At 30.4% G+C, this 22734-nt stretch overlaps 2 protein-coding genes across 3 annotated transcripts; one reads left to right on the forward strand and one right to left on the reverse strand.

The window, feature by feature from the left end:
- Positions 1-1372: 1372 nt before the first annotated feature.
- Positions 1373-4778, reverse strand: LOC120091102 (myosin-binding protein (Protein of unknown function, DUF593)). Of its 2 annotated transcripts, XR_005485657.2 has the most exons (5): positions 4256-4778; positions 2504-4043; positions 2227-2273; positions 1665-1815; positions 1373-1425 (listed from the first exon to the last, which is right to left on the reverse strand). XR_005485657.2 is itself a non-coding variant. In XM_039048943.2 (4 exons), exons 2-4 carry the CDS (start codon positions 3881-3883, stop codon positions 1716-1718), a joined length of 1527 nt encoding a protein of 508 aa, XP_038904871.1. In that variant the 5' UTR covers positions 3884-4043; positions 4256-4778; the 3' UTR covers positions 1475-1715. The 2 variants fall into 2 exon arrangements, 1 of the variants encoding a protein (XP_038904871.1); XM_039048943.2 differs by lacking the exon at positions 1373-1425 and having other exon boundaries at positions 1475-1815.
- Positions 4779-19418: 14640 nt separating this feature from the next.
- LOC150032895 (uncharacterized) lies at positions 19419-21437 on the forward strand. Its single transcript, XM_090307071.1, has 2 exons — positions 19419-20049; positions 21364-21437. Exons 1-2 carry the CDS (start codon positions 19419-19421, stop codon positions 21435-21437), a joined length of 705 nt encoding a protein of 234 aa, XP_090163197.1.
- Positions 21438-22734: the final 1297 nt, after the last annotated feature.

Below are 22734 nucleotides of genomic sequence, written 5' to 3' on the forward strand. Positions count from 1 at the left end.
TGTAAAAAATGAAATGTTCAAAACATTAACGTAATATGTGTCTATTCTTAAAATCTTTTATGTAGAAATCACTTCTTGTAATCTTAATGAAATGTGGACCTCGCTATAAAATCTGTATTCAATATACGTAATCCTATTATAGAGGAAAGGATCATCGATGTAATTAATTTTGATTATTATATGGGATCCACATCCTCTTTTTTTCATCCTTTATTATTTTCATTACGTTTTCCGTGAGAGTAAAGGCGTTTGTTGGATTTCTTTAGCAATAAATATGGGCCAAATTTAGCAACGCATTTATCTCCACACACCAAAAAAAAACAACTTTGATAACGCAGACGCATTGGCCAGAATGGCAAATTTGGGAGTTGTTTCCCAAATTACAGAAATTGGCGAAGAGAGGTTTTCCTCCAATTTGCTTAAATGTGAATTCGGAGAGGCTGTCGGACTAAGTTTAGCCAAAAGTTTCACATGTTTTTTTCCTAAAGAACATTTTGGTTGACAATATGGATTTGTTTGATGTTTTTAGATTCAATGAATTTAGTAAAGATGTGTTCATTCGAACTGTACAACTTCTTAAAAACGACTTTTTTTATATTTTTAACATATCTAAATTTTAAAATGCAACATTATGCTAAAACATATATATATATAAGAATGATTATTCATATTATAAACTCAATTATTTTTTAAAATTTAAAATCATTGTTATATAATTTATTGAAATAATAATTAATAAGAAAATTAACTAAAATATGTTCATAAATAAATTAGTTAAGAGTATATATTCAACCTAAAATTTGACGGTAACTACAACCAATCCCAACCAATCAATAATTGCTTTAATTAGAATCTAATTCTTTAATATACTATCAAACACATCTTAAAACATTAAGTATAACTTTATTTTAATTGAATCCCTTATTTGGATATTATTTTTTTAAACTCTAACATGTGTAGATAGAAATATTTACCAAACATAGATTGACCACAAAACAGACTCCAAATATTATTTTCATTCATATTAACTAGTTGAACTACGTTGAGATTTGCTTTTAGCCAAATTCTAAAGATTGTTAGTTGAAGTGGTAGAGGTAGAAGTATGGATATTATTCTTGTACTAAACTTTCGCCACCCATAACAGACCTAATCCTCTCCTCTCAACTAGAGAATTTTCAATTGGTAGACAAGGATACTGTCACAGCCATGAAATAACAAGAATTAGAGGCCACAGGACACTGTACAATTCAAACAAGAAAAGGAAAACGGACAAGAAATTTAATGTTAAAGCAAAGGGCAAGCGGAAGGTATAGATTGCAACAAACTAGCCACCACAAGTTAAAATCTTGGAAGTGAGTAGTCGAAAGCAAAGTGGTCGAAAAGGAAGGCAGCAATTGCATTCAACTGGCTAAATCATTCTTCAATCTGAAATATACAGGTGAGGACTATCAGACGATAGGTTCCTTGAGCAGAATTCGTCAAAACAAAACGACCAAAGCATTCCTATATATCATATCTGAGCTTTACAGATCAACCAGCAACGTACAATCAATCAAATCCCCAAACAATGAAATAAACGAACAACTTGCATGCTACCCTTTCCTGCTGCTACAATGAATCCAAAAAAGAAAAACCAAAAGCGAAAATATATTCACTTGACATACACATATTAGGGATGTCGGGTTCGATTGGCTATGAACATCGGGTAAGCTGTTTCAAACTTGTGTGCTCGAAAGACATCTCCACTGCCGCCCGTGTTGACCCTTTTCAAGAAGCATTAGCAAGCCAACACCATTTGACAACCCAAACAAGTACCTACAGTTCCATAAGAGAGATGAATAATGGTGGTAAAAACAGTGGCATCATAGACTTTCTCATTAAACTCATGCGAAAGTAGAATGATATACTTTGTAAGAATGTTTTGGATCACTTAATCAACACGAAAGTCTAACAAGCTAGAGACTTCCCACAACATTGTTATCTTCTACAAATCTACAGATTAAACATTGGTTTGGTAGTAATCTAGTTAAAACAACAATGCAAACAGCGAACTTTATCTCCCCAGTCCCCAGTCCACCTCCATGGCAGTGATAGCACACATGAATAAATAATTGGAACATGTCTAACAGAATTCAACTATTCAAGCGAACAGCTAAAGGATAAAAGGAAGAAAATCAAGATAGATCCTTAATTAGCTGTCATGTAGTATGGCAAGAAGCTACTTACTTGCTACGACGGGCTTTTCTTTTCCAGAAAACAAAGGATACAATCCACTGCATTCATAAAAGGTGGACGAGAATTAGATGGAAGTATGAGCAAAAGAAACATCAGATAAAGGCAATGTCAGATGCATACGTTCATAATCCACAATCAAGCCAGCATTCGACAAGCATACCATGGTTCAAATGACTAACGAAGTACAAATATAGAATGTGACAACACAAACCAATTGGAAGAAGTATAAAGTATTTTCATGGAAACAACATAAACACAGCTAAATCACCTTAAAAACTGCCATGAAAGAAAAGCTTCCCATAACAGATGGCTTCTTCACCACTACTTGCCTTTCTGGTGCCATCCCCTTATATAGATGTTGAGCTATTTCTTTCAGTAACACCAGTTGGGCTTTATCTGTTCGCATTGTAATAATCGCTTGCCTCATTGATTCTCTGTCAGCTTCAAGTGCCTGAAGCCTCAAATAAAGTTTTTTGACTTCGGGATCTCCCACATCAACTTGATTCAGTGATCCTCTGGGTGTTGTTAGATAGTCTTCATAAATACCAACCGCTGGTTTGGACTCATGAAAACCATTATATGTTGCTCCATTGTGAATAGAGTCGATGGTATAAACTCTATCACTCATGTCATCTCCAACTTCTGATGCATTATCCATTTTTCTCAAATTAGAGTAGTCGTCACTCTGAGAGACGTGTTCCTTCTTGAAGCTTGATGTGTATCTTGGAGATTCATTCACTTGGGGCATACCCATGAAGAAACTTGAATCGTTGGAAAACTTCCTGGAATGTCTTGGCCTCCTAGGAGATTGCCCCACAATCACCTTCTCTAAAACGTTCTTTGTACCGAAGAAGTCCCCATCCAGCTGATTGTAGCTAGAACTTCTCTCCAATTGGCTGATCCTATTTCCCAAATTCACTACATGATCTCGATTGCGTGGGGTTTCACCAAAGGGATATTTCTCAATATCAGCAATATCGTTATCTTGGTCCAAAGGACCTTGAGCCTCATTTAAGTTGCATCTTAGAGGAGGGTAATCATACATGGGAGATTCACACTGGGCCTCATATTCCACTGTATTCTGGCTACAACTTTGCTGACCCCTCTCACCATCGGCTTCGGCTTCCGTTAGCCCATAACTCAACATCCTATGTTTATATGCTTGTATCTCGCAAGTGAGAGACTGAATAGCTTGCTCTCTCTTATATAACAAATCCTCATATGCTACAAGCTCCTGTTGATCATGTGCCATCTTCTCTTCTGCAAAGCGTTTGAATTGCCGAGCCTCCATTTGGATCTCTGCCTTCTCCCTTTGCAATCTCAATATCATTGACATTGCCTCATTAGCAGCTGATGAAGAAGCATTCCTCTCCTCTTCGAGTTCAGTATACAAGTCCTGAATTGCTTCTTTTTGACTGCTAACCATCTCCCGCAATGCGTTGCATTCATTCTCAACTTCTACCCGTATAACAGAAAAGTTATCCAACCCAACAATAGCGAATGGGCTATTTGAATCCAACTCATCATACTTTCGTTTTACAGATCGAATCCAAGTAGTCGACGGCCCAGTAGTAGACAACGAACAACTACACGGACAATTACAGCATTTCACCAAATCCAATGAAGATGGAAGTGCCTCCGAATCCATAAACCAATGTGCATTCAAACTCTAATCAATTAGAATAGAAATTCCAACACAATTCGATTCTACAACTAAAGATAAATGTGGAATTCTGAATATAATTCTCTCCCCTCCAGAAAAGCAGCTCTTCTTCCTCCAAGATCAGAAACAAAGGGAACAGAACTACCTGATAGAGAAGATGAAACGAAGTCAGAACTTAATAATATGAAATCTTCATACCACTACAACCACCTAGATCAACAAACAGAGAAAACAACGAACGTTCACAAAAACATCATTAGCGAACCCTTTTCTCCTCCAATTTCAAAAATCATTTCCGCGAAACCAAATAGAACAAAACCATAATATGAAACGAGCAAAAGTAAGAAACCGCCATACCTTAAAAGAGCCTAAAATGACCGGAGAAGGCGATGAAAGAGCTGAGAATCACAACCCGTTCGTATTTTCCCGCGAAAATTCCATTTCCCTCGAACAAAATCTGATTCGAAAACGTGAAATTAAAGAAACCCAGAAGCCAAAAAACGACCCAGATTACAGAAAACCTTCCCCTACTTCTTCGAATCACAAAATCAAGCTTATAACCCGAAAAGAGAAAAAACACAGGGGAATACCAAAGCGGGGAAAGCTTTCTCAGAGGGAAACAGAATTTGGAGGGGAAGAGAAGAAGAACGATTTGGAAACCCTAAATTAAATGAAATTCTTTGTCGTATCAGGTCTCTTTCATTTGGTTTCTCGATTTCTGCGATATTCTTGATGAGAGAGAGAAGAAAAAAGTTTGAGCAGAGAGAAATGGACACGAACGAGAGAGAGATAGGAAGGAGATGGACGGCTAGATTTCGGAGTGAATCGCCGATCCGTTGGAGGTTAGTTTGTCGGAGCTTTTTTACCAACTAATTATCTCGTCATTTCCATTATGATTTTCCTTTTTTAAAATTTTATCTTCTACAAAATTGCAAAATCATCCCTTAACTATCCCATTATTACAATCTCATTCTTGAATTTTTACTTCCATTTATTATCCATCTAAACTTATCAAGTTGTTGAATTTAGGTCGGTTTAGATTTACTAAAGAAAAAAAAATTATTTTCTTTTAAATCATTTTTAATTAAACTGGGTTGATACACACCGTTAAAAATACACTTTAAAAATACTTCAAAATTATTTTGAATAATTATCAAACATTTCAATTTTTTACAAAAGTAATTTATTTTCAAAAATACTTGAAAAGTTAAACCAAACATGCAAACACACCTTTCAACACTTGAATCCTCTTTGAATTATAATTACTGTTATTTTCAAACGATTAATAGCAAAATTCAATCAGGAAAACTCACTTGACTTTTACGTGCATTCGACCGTGAATTTATAATTTCAGAGAAGGAAGATGACCTAGAAGACAAGAAAAGAAAACACTAGTATGGTGTCGGCCACATAACCTCTAATGCTTAAGTTAGTATTTAGCAAAAAGTCAGAGCAAGCTAGAGATAGGGGAGAAAAACTTATCTAAAGGTGTCTATGTCCCCCTATATTAACTATTGGTGGATTTTGGATCCTAAACCTAAAAAGGATTAGAAAAAATAAGGAGGATTAGAAAAAGTCGATTTGGTTATGCTACAAGGGCAAAGATTACGATCCACGGTAAGTGGGCCTCAATAGTCGAGGGATGCTCATCTTGGCCTCAGAGGCCAAGGCAGGCGAGTTGGACCATTCAGCCCAACTTCCTTCTATCTCTCAGTCTTTTCCTCTCTTGGTTCGTTAGTCCGTTTCATGTACTTCTCCGATTCTCACATGACGATCGTTTTTTCGCGAACTAAAATTTTTTTTGTCCAAGACCATCCATAACACAAACCACTGAACTGTGAAATTGTTACCATCAAACCATAACCTTATGTATCAATTTTCTTCTTCTTTTTTTCACCTTAAAATAATTAATTTTGTAATTTTTCTTTTTATATCTTTTAGTATAATAAATGATAAGAAAATTCAAACCAAATATTAGTTGAAGTATGCTCGCTTCAACTATAGTTTTCAAATGCGATAGTATTTAAAAGGTAAATAATCGTTGCAATTAAACTCTTGGATATTGTAAAATACATAAACTTTCACAAATTACCAGAATTATTCTAATATAACTCTCGAACTATGAGACTATTACATTTAAACCTCTTTTGATTTCATAATTAGGATTTTTTTAATAATTATAATAGCTTTCAAAATTTATATAATTAAAAATAAATCAATTATAACAGATTTATTGTAATAATCTTACTTTTGTACTTTGGAATATTATTAAGGGCCCAGTCATAAAATTTTGTAAATTTTGGAAGACAACTGTTTGAATCAATAAAAATGTGGGAGTGATCATTAACATTCTCCATAATTCATAGGCATTTTTGCAATTTCTCTTTTTATTTCTATGGATTTTTTTTAATGAAATATTTTATTTTTAGGTAATTGTAAAGATAATTACTTGGTTAATCATGGAAGTTTTTGACTTGGTGTCTCGATTTCCCTCCTGTTGATTATGACTATCTATCTTCTTCTTTTCTTTTTTCTTTTTTCTTTTCTTTTTTTTTTTTTTAAAAAAAAAGATAATCACAAAAATCATTGATTTCTAAAATCAACTAATTTTATCTTTTTTAAGGTCTAATAACGATTTTAAACTCTAATTAAATAATGATCCTTTTAATCTTTTTCGTTAGATATGTGTGACGTCAGCTAATTCAATTGGTTAGAATTATAGTGATATTTTAAATTTGACTTCTCATCTTACCTTTGTAATGTTATATCTGTACAAGTAAGATCAACATTTTGACCTAAGTATATCTCATTTGATTAATGTATTAGTAAACTCCATTAAAAGTCGTAGATTCATGAAATCATGAAGCTTGTAGAAGCAAAGGCTAGACTCTCTCTATGAGAACCAACCTAAAATGTGAAAAGGGTCTTCGACGCCATTATTAGCATGAGTAGATTTTTTTTAATCTTTAATAATTATCAGAGGAAAAATGAGACTTAATTAATTGATAGTCGATGACATCAAGATTTGACATCAACAACAGATAACTCAAGAGTTCACCTAGACACGTCTAGTAATGCACTCATTAACTACTTATGGGCGTAAAGACCCACCTAATTAATTGAAATTATGTCTTCAAATTTAAAAAATCCGAACACCTTGAAAATGTTGAAACTTATTCATTACTCATTTTCTCCATAGATATAAAAGGAGAAAGTCTAACTTTCTTTAGAATATTAGTCTACTTGCATTTCAAAAGTAAGAGTAGAAATTTGAACATACACCCTAAAAGATTATTAATATCATAATTACTTCGACTATTTTGTATCGTCATGTCAATTTTTTAATTATTAATCTAACTTGCAGCTACAAACCGTTACGTCCTTTAAACAAAATCTTTTTTTTGCAAACATAATTTTATCAATTAATTATCTATTCACACACATTCACTGTTGATGTTAAATTTTAGCCAAGAAAAAATACATCTGACCTCCACGTGACAACAATTGTAAGTTTGCAACTTAAGGAAGAGATGACTTGCAAAAAGAAAAATAACTTTGATAAAGTTAGTAAGAGAATTGAAGATATATAGAAGAAGTGACGTTTTAAGTTAGAGATTTGACCTAGGATTTATCTTAATCCTACTTCAGATATGAGATTTAACCAATATAGGATTAGGAATATGGTTTTTCATCATCCAAAACCACCTGGATTAAATCTTATTTTATCTTTTTTTAAAAATCTTGATTTTATCTTAATCTTGATTCTATTTTATCTTATCTTTGTTTTTTGGCTTTATTTTGTTTGGCCAAAATTCATCAATAACATTTTTCACCCTTCTTTTAAAACAAAATTGTTGATAATTCAACGATAGTTGATAGAGACTCTGTTATTTTAGATCAAGATTCAAATGTGTTGATTTGGAATATATAAAAAAAAAATACAATTAAAGATTTGGTGAGATTATCAAATTTTTGGATGAGATGAGCTAATAGGATGAATTAAATGAGTTGTGCATTATGAACTATGTATCACATATATGACTTAGATTTATTCTAAAAAGTGTAGTCACACAAGGAGAAATAAAGAAATATAATATGAAAAGAGAATCAGATTCTATTTGTACTGTATCTGAGATGAATCTTGGTCATTCCGCCTTTCAACTCCTCTAGTCTAGATTTTTGGGTCTTATAATGAACTAGTTGAACCTTCCAAATATGTATAAAGTATCATGTATGAACAAATAAAAAAGAAGAGGAAACAAAATAAAATTCTTTTCTTTTACATATCTATATACATCCTTTATATATTTATATAAATATCCTATTTATCTTTACTTGTCTATTTTACTCATCTATAAATAGAGTAAAAAAATGTATATAGTTTAGTTAAAGGTAGATTTCCAGACATCATGACATATCGATATTTTTCATGATCTATATTATTAATGAATCTGTAGAATAGATACTCATACAAGTTCATGATGTGCCAAGAACCAGATTTGAACTAGTGACACGAGGATTTTCAGTCCTCCGCTTTACTAACTTGAGCTATTCTTGGCCATTTCTGACACATTATCCTTATTTTAACCGTAGTTTCGCAAAAACATGTTTCAACATTTGTTCTCCGATTCTATATTTTTCTTCTTTCACATGTTATAATATACATCATGTCTTATAAACTCTTGCCAATAATATTAACTTTTACAAGTCATATCCATTAAATATAATATCGAAAAAATACAAATATATAAAAGAAAAAAAATAATAAAAAAAATTCAAGATTTAAATCCTATTTTGGTACCTGAACTTTGAAGTCTATTATATTTTGGTCCCAAAACTTTTTAAAACATCAATTTTAGTCTCTGAACTTATAAAAAATGCTTATCTTGGTCTTTGTTATTAAAATTTTGTTAATTTTTAAACAAAATGATAAGATGACTAGACTACCAAATAAGTTAGTCACACTAAAAAGTATAGGGTTTCAATATTAAATTAGGTGATAAAGCAATTCTCTATCGAACTCGCAAGTCATCTTGCGGTCAAGATTTGGATCGTTCAGTATTTTGACGCGATGGTTGTTGGCATTTTACTTCACATTCATTTTGCACAACACATGTTAGACACAATTTCATCAGAGAGTTAATAAAAATTTTAATAATAAAGATCAAAATAAACACTTTATAAAAGTTTAAAAACTAAAATAGACGTATTTAAAAGTTTAAATATCAAAATAAAACATTCAAAATTTAAGAATCAAAATAGGATTTAAACTAAAATTCAAATTGGTTAAAACTTTTTAATAGTAATCCATAATATCTCAAAACTAAATGCAAACAACAATTATTTTTTAATTCAATTTAAAAAATCAGATATTTCTTTTTCATATAAAATATAAAGTAATCATCACATGATTTATGAATCTTCCCCAAACTTTTTATAATTAGTACCCTTCTATATGGCCGCCATGTTTATTACTATTTGTGAGCTTTTAAGAAAATATAAATCTATTTAAAAGAATATATATTTTTTGAAATAATCAAATCTTTGGAACTTTTCAAATTCATATAGTTATGAACCAAATCAAATATGGCGTGTTTGCCATTACCCTCATCATTTTCCAGCTTGACTTTGACCATGTAAAATCAAAGACGAAACTATACAATAAGAAATTTAACCTTATTAATATTATTTTAGTCCGTGTATTTTACATTTAATATTAAAAACATTATTTTAATTCGTATATTATAAATTTGGTTCCATCTTAATTTATGTACTTTCGAATGTCAAATTTTAGTCACTATATTGTTAATAAATATTAAATTTATTCTCTTAAAGTTCATTTTTGTCAAAAATCGATTCAATAATAATTATTATTATCATATAAGAAAATAAAATATACGAATATGTTTCTAAAATTTATAGTGAAATGTCAATATTTTTTTAAGACAACACAACAATAAACTAATAGTAGGATTAAATTTAAGATTGATTGAAAGTAATAGATTAAAATTGATGGATTGGAACTAAAATTGAACTAGTTTTTAGGGAATTTCTCTAGTGATACACGAGTACCATACTATCCTCGTTCACACTATAAATTTGCCTTCATAGATATTTGTGAATCTTACATTAATGTCAGTGGGTCTCGCTTTATTTTTAAAAGTGTGTTGACATGACACGTAGTAAGTAGATGAAGTATTGAAAGTTGTCATACTAACATAGTATAGAAAAATTTCCCATTTTCTAGTATAGGAATAAAATGGTAATTTAAACATAATCAAATCAATTAATTATAAAGGTAGATGAGAAGATATAAAAGTACCTAATCGACACATAGATGTATCGAAAATTTTCAGTTAATAGATTCTAAATTAGAAGTGTGACAAAACCAGCAAATACTAATAGACACCCTAGGATCGATTTATCAATTGAATTTTCACGTATTCTAATTGTACGTTTGGAATAGACTCTAGAATTCCGAAATTGTTAGAAATTTTGTTGTCATCACTTAAAAAAAATGTATGGAACCACTTAATCCATAGGACCGATTTATCGATTGAATTTTCACGTGTTGTAATTGTATGTTTAGAAGTAACTCCAAAATTCCGAAATTGTTAAAATAATTTTTGTAATTTTTCAAAATCACTCAAAAAAATGTACGTGGCCACTTAAAATCCTTAGGATCGATTTATCAATTGAATTTTCACGTACTCTAATTGTATGTTTGGAGTGACTCTAAAATTATGAAATTGTTAGGATATTTTTTATCATTTTTTAAAATCGCTCAAAAAATTGAATGTAACCACTTAAAATTAATTTTAATCGTACAAAAACTGTATATAAAATTGTAAAATTATATATTGAATTGATTTTGAATGATTAAATATGTGTTACAGAGTGATTTTGAACATGATAAAAGCAATTTTAACTATTTTAAAATCACTTATAAACCTTCCTCAAATACTCCTCAAATACTGACAAGCTTATAACATTGCAACATTGCCTTTGTGATTAAATATATTGAACTTTGCCTTGATAATCTTACTAATTAGTAAACTATAGAGAAATTATGATGAAATGACTTTCTTTTAAGTTCTTATTTGAGTTTTGTCCTTTTTTTTTTCAATATCGTGGATGGAATATTATGAATGGCCCACAAATAATTGAAATTTCAAATGTAAAAGTACAATTATGTTTTTTTTTAATGTCCCACAAACTTTAGTATTTTTAATCATTTGAAAACTCAATTAGAATAATATATTATTTTATTCTTTTAAATACCTTCTTTTTCTTTTTACATATAAAGGAGCGTTTGAACAAGAAATTGGTTATTATAGTCCTAGATTATTATAATTGGGTTATAATAGTTTGTATTTGAAGGATAGATTATTTTAGTTTAAGTTATAATAACATGTGGTTAATGTGTAAACTATTTTAATTTGAAAAGAAAATAGTAAACACTATCACAAATAATTAAAAAAAGATGAATGTAAAATAGTAAAATTTATAGCAAATAGTAAATATTATGGCGAATGAGGGATTTGAAATAGTGTTGTCTGTACTTAATTGAAAGTTTTAAAATAGTACTTAAGAGAGGTAGTTATTATAGTCTTATGATAGTTTTTGCCCTCAAACGTCTCTAAATGATTTTAAAAATAAAAGATATGGATAAAGCAAATTGTGGTGGGGGAGAGATGTTCTTTCTGTAGTCTTTGACAGCACAACCACCAGCTGATATTTGGCTGGGAATATTTGTTTCATTTTTCTTGTTTGGATTTTTTTATATATATATAAAGAAAAAAAAAAATTTTAAATGCAATTTATAAAATCCACCTTTGAAATTTTGAATAAGGAAAAGTTTCCAAAATTGTCCTCATGGATTCAATATTTTGCATATCTTTCAAAGATGTTATTTTTTAGACAGAACCAAACCCTACTTTCCATCATACTAATTGCTTTATTCATATCAACTTTCAAATAAAAAAATTGAATCATAAAATGTATAAACCACACATATCTCAAAATGTAAGAGAAAATCGATATCAGATACGTACACGTTCAAATACGTGTTAGATACGTGAAATAAAATATCTGATTTTTTTTTTCGAACACATGTGTCCCCTCCCAGACACATGAAGGGGACACGCTAAAGACATTTTTTGGGTTAGATTTCAATTTTTCAGCCCACGACCCATTTTTAAAACTTAAGTTTTAAATGAGCCTAATCTTAGAGCTAAATTAAAAAAAAAAATAAAAAATGTAAAACAAATAATCCCAAAATTAGATAACAAACCTACGAGTCACGACCCCTCTCCTCGTCTTCTTCCCAAAACAGAAAGTCAGAAAGAAGAATTCAAACTAATGGCTAGGGATAGACTAAGACCTTCAAAGTAGACCAAAATGCCTCAATGGGCTTGGCTAATGGCCTAATGGGTAGGCTTATGGGCCTCCCATAGGCATAACAAGGCCCAAATAAACTTTGGGTTAGCAATAGATAGGACTAAATTTAAATAGTGATTTTGAAAAATACCTAAATTATTTTTTGATGGCATAATTTGGTCATATAAAAAGTTTACATACTTTTATAAATAGTTTAATGAACCAAAACACACAAGACAAAAAATGTAATTTTTCTTTAAAAAATTCAACATATAACCAAATCACAACTAAAAAGACTAAAATATGATTTCAATCAAAATATTTAGGTAAAAAATGCTGATCTAAACTTTTTTAAAATATATATTGAATATAAAACATGAACTTATAACGAAGAGATAAAGGTACTCGAAATAAAAATAAGATAAAATAATCAAACAATAAAGAGAGACGGAGAGAGAGATTTGGAAAACTAAAATACACAAATGTGAAAACTGGCCTTCAATCATCGGTAGTTTTTTCTATTAGAAAATGTTCTTAATATTATAAATATTATAACATAAATATTCGGTGCTTAGTATCCTAAAAGTCATGTGTCAATCTCTATATAGTCCATGCACCTTGTAGTTATTTAGGTTTGATGTTTATGTAAGACCACATCGTACTTCTCACTTTGCTTATAAATAGTAGCATTTGCTAGATCTTAAAAAGACACACACATTGATGAGAAAATCCACTTCAAAATCCCACTTTGAATTTTTATGTTTTTAGTTATTTTATTCTATTATTTTATTACCATATTATAATTTTTTTTTCCATATTTGTGTTCTGTTGTGCTCCTCAATTTCACTACACGTGATCAACACGAGCTCCTGTCGCTTCCCTTGCAGAAGGTAGGTTGGTTTTTTCCGTCTTTATTATAATTAATAAATTAAATGTTATTTTTCATATTTGATACATATTAAATTTCTAATATAAATACAATATTTTGTGATAGTGTCGCCATGACAAATCTCACAAAATTAGAATTTGCAGCCCTTGATATTAATGACAATAATCATTTGTTATGGGTACTCGATGTTGAAATCCACCTAGATGCTATGAACCTTGTGGAAACAATCAAAGAAGAAAATGCGATATCTGGTCAGGACAAAGTAAAACTATGATTTTTCTTCATCATCATCTTCACGAGGGATTGAAAATAGAGTATCTTATAATAAAAGATTCTTGTATCTTGCGGAAATGTTTGAAAGATATGTATGATCATAAAAAAACGGTTATTCTTCCTAAAGCTCGTTATGAGTGGATGTATTTGAGGCTACAAGATTTTAATTCAATATGTGATTACAATTCCACATTATTTAAAACTAGTTCAAAGTTGTTGTTATGCGGAGGAAAAATTACTGATGATGATATGTTAGAGAAGACATTTTCTGCATTTCAGGTCTCGAATATGCTCCTGCAACAACAATATCAAGAGAGAGGTTTTAAACGATATGCTAAACTAATTTCATGTCTTCTCGTGGCCGAACAAAATAACGAGTTATTGATGAAGAACCACAAATCTCGACCAGCTAGAACAACACCATTCCCTGAAGTTAATATTGTAAATGTTAATAATCGTGGTTGATGTCGTGGTCAATGTCGTGATCGTGGCAGAGGAAATAATTATTATTATTTTCGTGGTGATTATTCTTATCATTCAAATGACAAAAGAACCACACAAAATGATAATCACAAAGGAAAAGTTCCACAAGATAAGAGTTCAAAAGTGTTGAAAATAAATGTTTCTGGTGTGAGATGATTGGGTATTAGTCACATACATGTTGTACGCCAAGACACTAAGTTGATCTCTATCAAGCCTTCCTATAGGAAAAAAGGGGGAAATGTGGAAACAAATTTTGTATACCAAGATAATGACATATTTGACCCATCCTATATCACAAATTTGGATGTGGTGGACTTATTTGCATCTCTTGAAAAGAATATTGGCATAGTTGATGGAACATTAAGTATTTTTTTTTTTTTTTGACTTTGAGAATATCTAGATTTAGTGTTGTTGTTTTCTTTTATCTATCTTCGAGATTTTTTTTAGTAAATGTTAACTTTTGTATATTCCAAGTGTTTTTTTCTTATGGTAATTATTTTCTTTTTAATGAAAAAACATGAATCTTTTCATATGTTGGGTGATTAAACAATGAGCAAATAAAATATATGTTTAGAGACAGTGCAACTACGCACACAATACTTACAAATAAAAAATATTTTTCAAAATCGACAATGCTAGAAGCAAAAGTCAATACAATATCAGATTTTGAAAATTTAACTGAAGCGTTTGGAAAAGTAAATATTATTCTTTCTAGAGGAACAAAATTGACAATTGATAACACATTGTTTTCTAGTTAATAAAAAAATATATTCTAAAATTTAAATATATACGTTGCAATAGTTATCATATTGAGACTCATAGTAAAAATAATGTCGAATATCAATATATTATCTCTTTCATCTAAAAAAACGTATATTGGAAAAGTTGTTTGCTTTATCTTCTGGATTATATTATACTCATATACGAGTAATTGAAACATTTATAATAATGAACCTGAAGTTGATGAATCCAGATATATTTACCACTTGACATGATAGATTGGGTCATTCAGAGTTTATAATGATGAGAAGAATTATTAAAATTTCAAATGGAAATCTATTGAAGAGCCAGAAGATTTTTCAGCCTAATGAATTATTATGTGATGCTTGCTCTCAAAGCAAATTAATAATTAGATCATCACCAGCTAAAGTGAGAATTAGAAAGAATTCGTGGTGATATATATGGACTTACTAACCCACCAACTTGACCATTTAGATATTTATAGTATTAATAGATGCATCTAGTAGATGGTCACACGTGTGCTTATTATCAAGTCGAAATCTTGCATTTGCAAGATTACTTGCTCAAATAATTAAGTTAAGAACACAATTTCCTGATTATACAATTAAGATCATTCATCTTGATAATGCTGGTGAATTTACTTCCTAAGCTTATGTTCATGTTCATACATAAAATGATTTGGTAGAATTAGGATAATTGGGATAAATGATGAATATCCCGTGGCTCATGTTCATACACGGAATAATTTGGCAGAATCATTTATAAAATTTTTGTAATTAATTGCAAGACCATTACTTACGAGAGTTAAACTTTCTACATCTATATGGGGACATGCTATTTTGCATGCAGTATCACTTATACACATTAGGCCAATAGTTTATCATAAGTACTGCCATTACAATTAACTTTTGGCCATGAGCCAAATATTTTTCATCTGAGAATTTTTGGATGTGAAGTATATTTTCCAATTGCTCCACTACCACACACTAAGATGTGTTCTTAAAGAAAGATAGGAATATATGTTTGATATGATTCTCCATCAATTATTAAACATCTCGAACCCTTGACGGGTGATATATTTACTGCTCGATTTGCTGACTGTCATTTTTAATGAGACAAATTTTCCAACACTAGGGAGAGGAATTAAGAAGTTGGATATCCCAACATAGGAAGTTGTCATTAATGAATCGGGAACATGCCAGAAGCATGGTAGACCAATAGGTTCCAAAGATAAAAATCCTCAAAAACAAAAAATAATTAATAGTAAAAAAGACTTGGTTGAGAATTTAAATATGCATGAACAAATCCTTGACATGACTATTGAGAAAAGTGAAATATTTAAAGATAATAATGAGATTTTAATAAACTATGTCTATGTCATGACAGAAAAAAGATGGAACTGAACTAATATAGTTGTTGACAATATTTTTGTGTATGATGTTGTTATTGTTGTTATATCTGAAATGAGGATCACGAACCAAAAGATGTTGAAGAATGTTGATATAGAAAATATTGGCTTCAGTTAAAGGAAACAATCAAGATAGAATTAAACTCACTTTCAAAACGTCAGGTTTTTGGACCAGTAGTTCAAACACCAGAAACTGTCAAACCCATGGGATACAAATGAATATTCGTGAGAAAAAAAATGAAAATAATGAGGTTACAAGCAAGACTAGTTGGACAAGATTTTTCACAAAGACCTGATATTGATTTTGAGGAGATATTTTTCTTAGTGGTGGATGCAATTATACTGAGTTGGCCTAATTGTGTATGAAAGCTTGGATATGCATCGTATGCATGTAGTTACAACAAATTTATATGGATATCTTGATAATGATATTTATATGAGAATCCTAGAAGAATTTAATGTACCTGAAACATATAAATCAAATTTTGGAGAATTGTATTCAATAAAGTTATAAAGGTCATTATATGGATTAAAACAACCAGGACGAATGTGGTACAATCACCTGAGTGGATATTTGTTGAAAGAATGATATCAAAATAATTCAATATGTCCCCATGTTTTTTTTAATGAAATCACAATTAGGATTTGCTAGTATAACTATATATGTTGATAACTTAAATATAATTGGAACTCTTGAAGATCTTTCAGAGGCAATAGAATATCTTAAAAATGAATTTGAGATAAAAGATCTCGGAAAAATAAAATTTTGCCTTGGTTTGTAAATTGAGCATTTATCAGTGGGATATTTATTCATCAATCAACTTATACATGAATTTTTAAAAAAAGATTTTATATGGACAAAGCACTTCCATTGAACATTTCAATGAAAGTTCGTTCACTAGATGTGAAGAATGATATATTTCAACCTTGAGATAATAACAAAGAACTTCTTGGTCTTGATGTACCATATCTTAGTGCAATTGGTATACTTATGTATCTTGTTAACAATATAATACCAGATTTTACATTTTCAATAAATTTATTAGTTAGATATAGTCCTTCTCCAACGAAAAGATATTAGAATGAAGTTAAGCATATACTCTGTTATCTCCAAGGAATGATTGATATGAGTTTGTTTTATTCAAATAAATCAAATTTTAATCTAGTTGGTTATGTAGATTCTGGAATTTATCTGATCCAGACAAAGCTAGATCTCAAATAGACTATGTATTCACATGTGGAGGAACTGCTATATCATGGCGATCAGTGAAACAGATCATATCGACTAGTTTCTCAAATCGTGCTAAAATTCTTGCAATTCACGAGGCAAGTCGAGAATGTGTATGGTTGAAATCAATGACTCAACATATTCGTGGAACATGTGGTTTGTCTCCTAGTAAAATTCTTGCAACAATATTATACAAAGACAACACAACATGCATAGCCCAAATCAAATGAGGATATATTAAAGGAGATAGAACAAAACATATTTTATCGAAACTTTTCTACACTCACGATCTTGAAGAAAATGGTGATATCGCTGTACAATAAATTTGTTCGAAGGATAACCTGGTCAACTTATTTACAAAGACATTATCTATAACAACATTGGAATGCGGCGACTCAAAGATCTTAAGTGGTGTTTCTATGAGAGGAGCAAACATATTGTATACTTTTAGGAGTATAAATTATATGAAATATATATTCTTTTTCCTTCACTATAATTTTTTTTCCATTGGATTTTTTCCTATTAAAGTTTTAACGAGGCATATTTCATCTATATATATATGGGCATTTAAAGGGGAATATTATAAATATTATAATATATATGCCAAATGTTGAATGTTGTAAAAGCCACTTGTCAATCTCTATGTAGTCCAAGTGCTTTGTAGTTATTCATGTTTGGTGTCCATGGGACCACATCTTACATGTCACTTTGCCTATAAATAGTGGACTTTTGGTAAATCTTAAAAATACACACTCGTTGATAAGAAAATTCACTTCAAAATCACACTTTGAATTTCCATATTATCCTATTTTCATAATTTAAATTATTTTATTTTTTATTATATTATATTTTCTCCACATTTGTTTTTTTGTTGTGCTCCTCAATTTCACAACAATTAACATGTATTTGAATTATTTGCGTCATAATAATTTTTTCTCCTTGATCGCAAGATATTTATGTGGCTTGATGCTAATAGAAAGTTCATATGAGAAAATCATCCTTCTCGATAGCTTTGAGTTTCGATTTTGAACAGAAAAATTAGATGAGATTGGCGATCGAGAACATCCTCTAAAATCTAAAATTCAATAATTAAGATTCATATATGTATCAAAATATTAGGATATATTTATTTATTTGCATCTTCCATGAAAAAAATCGTATTTTGCACTATCATATTAGAGGGTTGACATGAAGGTAAATAGAGAAGAAAAAACACGACATGAAACTCCCTAAAAATAAAAATAGAAAACACATGGTATTTTACTTCATTTTCTACATGTGATTGTTTACGTACTCATTTGATACTAAGTCAATAAAAAATAAGCCATATCAAAATGGCAGTGAGTTATTTATTTATGCTAGCAACTCTTTGCCTGCTAAAAAATTTCATTAGTTTATATTTATTTATCTATTAGTGATAGATAATAAATATAAAAAATAGTATATCAATAATAAAGGTGAAAATGATCGAGTGAGATAAATATCTATTATAAAAGATAATAAATAAATAAATAAAATTATCTGCATGACTGCATGAAAATTAAAAAAGAAACTGACATATTATTTATGATATTTGATCAAACCATAGAAAAACACAAGAGACTATACAAAGTTGAAATTATTATGAATATTATAATATTAAATAGATGTCCATTGCTTAGTGTCCCAAAGTCATGTGTTGTCCTTCATGTTGTCCATGTACCTTGTAATTATGCTTGGTGTCTATGTAAGTCCACATCCTTCTTGCTACTTTGTCTATAAATAGTGACATTTGTTAGATCTTACAATTAGATATACGTTGGTGAGAATTCTACTTCAATTTACATATTTTCCAAATTTATAATTTTGGTTATTTTATGTTTTTAGTTATTTTATTTATTTATCATTATATAAATATATTATTATATTATATCTTCTCCATATCCGTGTTCCCGTTATACTCCTCAATTTTACAACACGTTATCAGCACGAGCTACTGTCGTTTTTCCCACTAAAGGTAGGTCCTAAAGGTATGTTGATTTTTTCCTATTCGTTGTAATTAGTAAATTTAATATTATTTTGCATATTCAATATCTATTAAATTTCTAACCTAAGTACAATATTTTATGATAGTGTTGTCATGACAAATGTCACAAAATTAGAATTTTCCACCATTGATATTAACAACAATAGTTATTTGTCATGGGTACTTGATGCCGAAATCCACCTGGATGTTATGAATCTTGGAGAGACTATTAAAAAAGGAAATACGACATCCAGTCAAGACAAAACAAAAGCTATGATTTTTCTTCATCGTCATATCCATGAAGGATTGAAAATAGAGTATCTTATAATAAAAGATCTCCGTATCTTGTGGAAGAATTTGAAAGAGAGGTATGATCATAAAAAAATAGTTATTTTTCCTAAAGTTCATTATGAGTGGATGCACTTGAGGCTACAAGATTTCAAATCAGTAAGTGATTACAACTCCACATTATTTAAAATCAGTTCGAAATTGTTATTATGCGAAGAGAAAATTACTGATGTTGATATGTTAGAGAAGACATTTTCTGTATTTCATGTCTCGAATACATTCCTACAGCAGCAATATCGAGAGAAAGATTTTAAATGGTATTCTAAATTAATTTCATGTCTTCTCCTGGTCGAACAAAATAACGGGTTATTGATGAAAAATCATGAATCTCGACCAACCGGAACGATACCATTCCCTAAAGTGAATGTTGTGGATTTTAATAATAATCCTGGTCGAGGTCGTGATCATGGCAGAGGAAGAAAGAATTATTATTTTCGTGGTGGTCATTTTAATCATTCAAATTTCAAAAGAACCACACAAAATGATGATCACAAAGGAAAAACTCCACAAGATAAGAGTTTAAAAAGTGTTGAAAATAAATGCTTCTGATGCGGAATGACTGGGCATTGGTCACGTACCTGTCGTACGTCAAAACACTTAGTTGATCTCTATCAAGCCTCCCTGAAGGAAAAAAGAGAAAAATGTGGAAGCAAATTTTGCATACTAGGATAATGACATATTTGACTATCCCATATGATAAATTTGGATGTGGCGGACTTCTTTAAATCTCCTGAAGAGAAGATTGGTGCAGTTGATGGAACATCAAGTGTTTCTTATGATTTTGAGAATATTTAGACTTAATGTCATTGTTTTCTTTTACCTATCTTCATATTTTTTTAGTAACTTTTGTATATTTTAAGTATTGTTTTTCTTATTGTAATTATTTTCTTTTAATGAAGAAACATGGATAATTTTTATATTGGGTGTTTAAAAAATGAGTAAAGAAGATCTATGCCTGACAGACAGTGTAACTACACACAGTACTTATAAGTAAAAAATACTTTTTCAAATTGACAATGCTGAAAGTAAAAGTAAATACGATATCAGATTCTGCAAACTTGATCGAAGGTTTTGGAATAACAAATATTATTTTTCCTAGAGAAATAAAATTTACAATTGACAATGCATTGTTATCTAGTCAATCAAAGAGAAATCTTCTAAGTTTTAAAGATATATGTTGCAATGGTTATCATATTGAGACTGATAGTAAGAATAATGTGAAATATCTATGTATCATATCCACTGTCTCAAATGAAAAACATATATTGGAAGAGTTGTTTGTTTTATCTTCTCGATTTTATTATACTCATATACGAGTAATTGAAACATATGCAACAATGAACCTGAAGTTCATGAATCCAAACATATTTTAAAGATATATGTTGCAATGGTTATCATATTGAGACTGATAGTAAGAATAATGTGAAATATCTATGTATCATATCCACTGTCTCAAATGAAAAACATATATTGGAAGAGTTGTTTGTTTTATCTTCTCGATTTTATTATACTCATATACGAGTAATTGAAACATATGCAACAATGAACCTGAAGTTCATGAATCCAAACATATTTACAATTTGGTATGAACGATTGGGTCATCCAAGCTCTATAATGATGAGAAGAATTATTGAGAATTCAAATAGACATCCATTGAAGAGCTAAAAGATTCTTTAATTTAATGAATTATCATGTGATGCTTGTTCTCAAGGAAAATTGATAACTAGACCAATACCAGCTAAAGTGATGATTGAATCATCTGCATTTTTAAAACAAATTCATTGAAGGAACTCTTATTCAAGAGTACCTATGAGCGAAAGCTGATCTTTCCAATTCATTGTGATAGAATTACCGCATATACATTCAAACATACTTTCATAATGCTAAAAAGATCAAGAAATCATACCAGATGGAGATTTCTTCTTCACAGCGAGTCTGAAGCCCAACCGTCTACCTCGAACAATCACCACTCAGACAGAAAGAAACGGAGAAGACAAAATCACTCAGAGCCCTCAGTATTTTTGGAGTGAGAATCCAAAGTGTGGGCTTTGTTCAGATTTGGTAGAGGGAAGAAGGAAGAGAGACCGTACACAACGATCAAGCAAGTGGAAGATGCGGTCGTCTATCGCATAGACAAGATGCATGATCGTTTAGGTGAAGTATACGATTATGTAGAAAAAGTAAGCTATCGTCTAAAAGATCATGTAGGAAAAGATAAACGATCGTGTAGGAAAAGGGTGAGCGATCGTCCGAACAATCGTGTAGGAAAAACTAAGCAATCGTCTATATGATCGTTTAGTAAATACCGGGAGCTAAACGATCGCTTAGGAAAAAGGTAAACGATCGTTTAGATAATAGCGCGTGACGGTGTAATCGGTATGCGATCGCTTAGCAATGTCGTATGTGTAAGCGATCGTGCAGTCACTATCGTATAGGCACTGATTTTCTAAACGATGACACTTTCTTTTTCACAATATCCACACACTTTGTTCTTAACACACCGTCAGCTATTTATAATGCACTCATCCGTTATTTAGAATAGAAGAGGCGCCTTCTCATTTCCTTTATAACCGTCCAATGAATGTGATCTTATCATATTCATAACATATAAATTAATATCATATATTAATTATAATATTTTCCTCTACTAGATATAAATCATATTTATATCCAATTTCCTCCAAATTAATGTATCTCATACATAAAGTTAATTACATCATATTTAATTAACTCGTTCAATTATATCATATATAATCGAACTCCCTCTTGTCAATTTGAACATTTCGAATTGATCCAAAAACTAACTCTCTACTCATATCCAAGCTATCAAGGGGACCTTATGGACCTATGGCTCGAAGCTCCAACGGTATGTGAATAGTTGACTAAACTCTTTAATCACGATATCCACCATCTGTTAACTGCCAGGCAATCCACTAAAGACCGACAGTTGAACTCTTCTTGCCATAGATATATTTCTATGTCCATTGGATATAACCAATCATCAGTACAATGACCCTTCACAGATGCTCGTAATTACAGCAATCCAATTTACCTTTTTGCCCCTGTAATTACATCTTCCTCC

This window comes from Benincasa hispida, chromosome 11 (assembly GCF_027475165.1).
Source record: "Benincasa hispida cultivar pf3 chromosome 11, pf3_genome.v1.1, whole genome shotgun sequence".
NCBI lineage: Eukaryota > Viridiplantae > Streptophyta > Magnoliopsida > Cucurbitales > Cucurbitaceae > Benincasa > Benincasa hispida.

Coding starts and splice junctions, on each gene's coding strand:
- LOC120091102 (XM_039048943.2), bottom strand. CDS start 3,883: ATGGATTCGGAGGCACTTCCATCTTCATTGGATTTGGTGAAATGCTGT. Junction 2,274..2,503: donor CTTTCATGGCAGTTTTTAAG/GTGATTTAGCTG, acceptor TTATGAATGCAG/TGGATTGTATCCTTTGTTTT. Junction 1,816..2,226: donor AGAAAAGCCCGTCGTAGCAA/GTAAGTAGCTTC, acceptor ATGGAACTGTAG/GTACTTGTTTGGGTTGTCAA.
- LOC150032895 (XM_090307071.1), top strand. CDS start 19,419: ATGACAAATGTCACAAAATTAGAATTTTCCACCATTGATATTAACAAC. Junction 20,050..21,363: donor TAATAATAATCCTGGTCGAG/GTCGTGATCATG, acceptor CTTGTTCTCAAG/GAAAATTGATAACTAGACCA.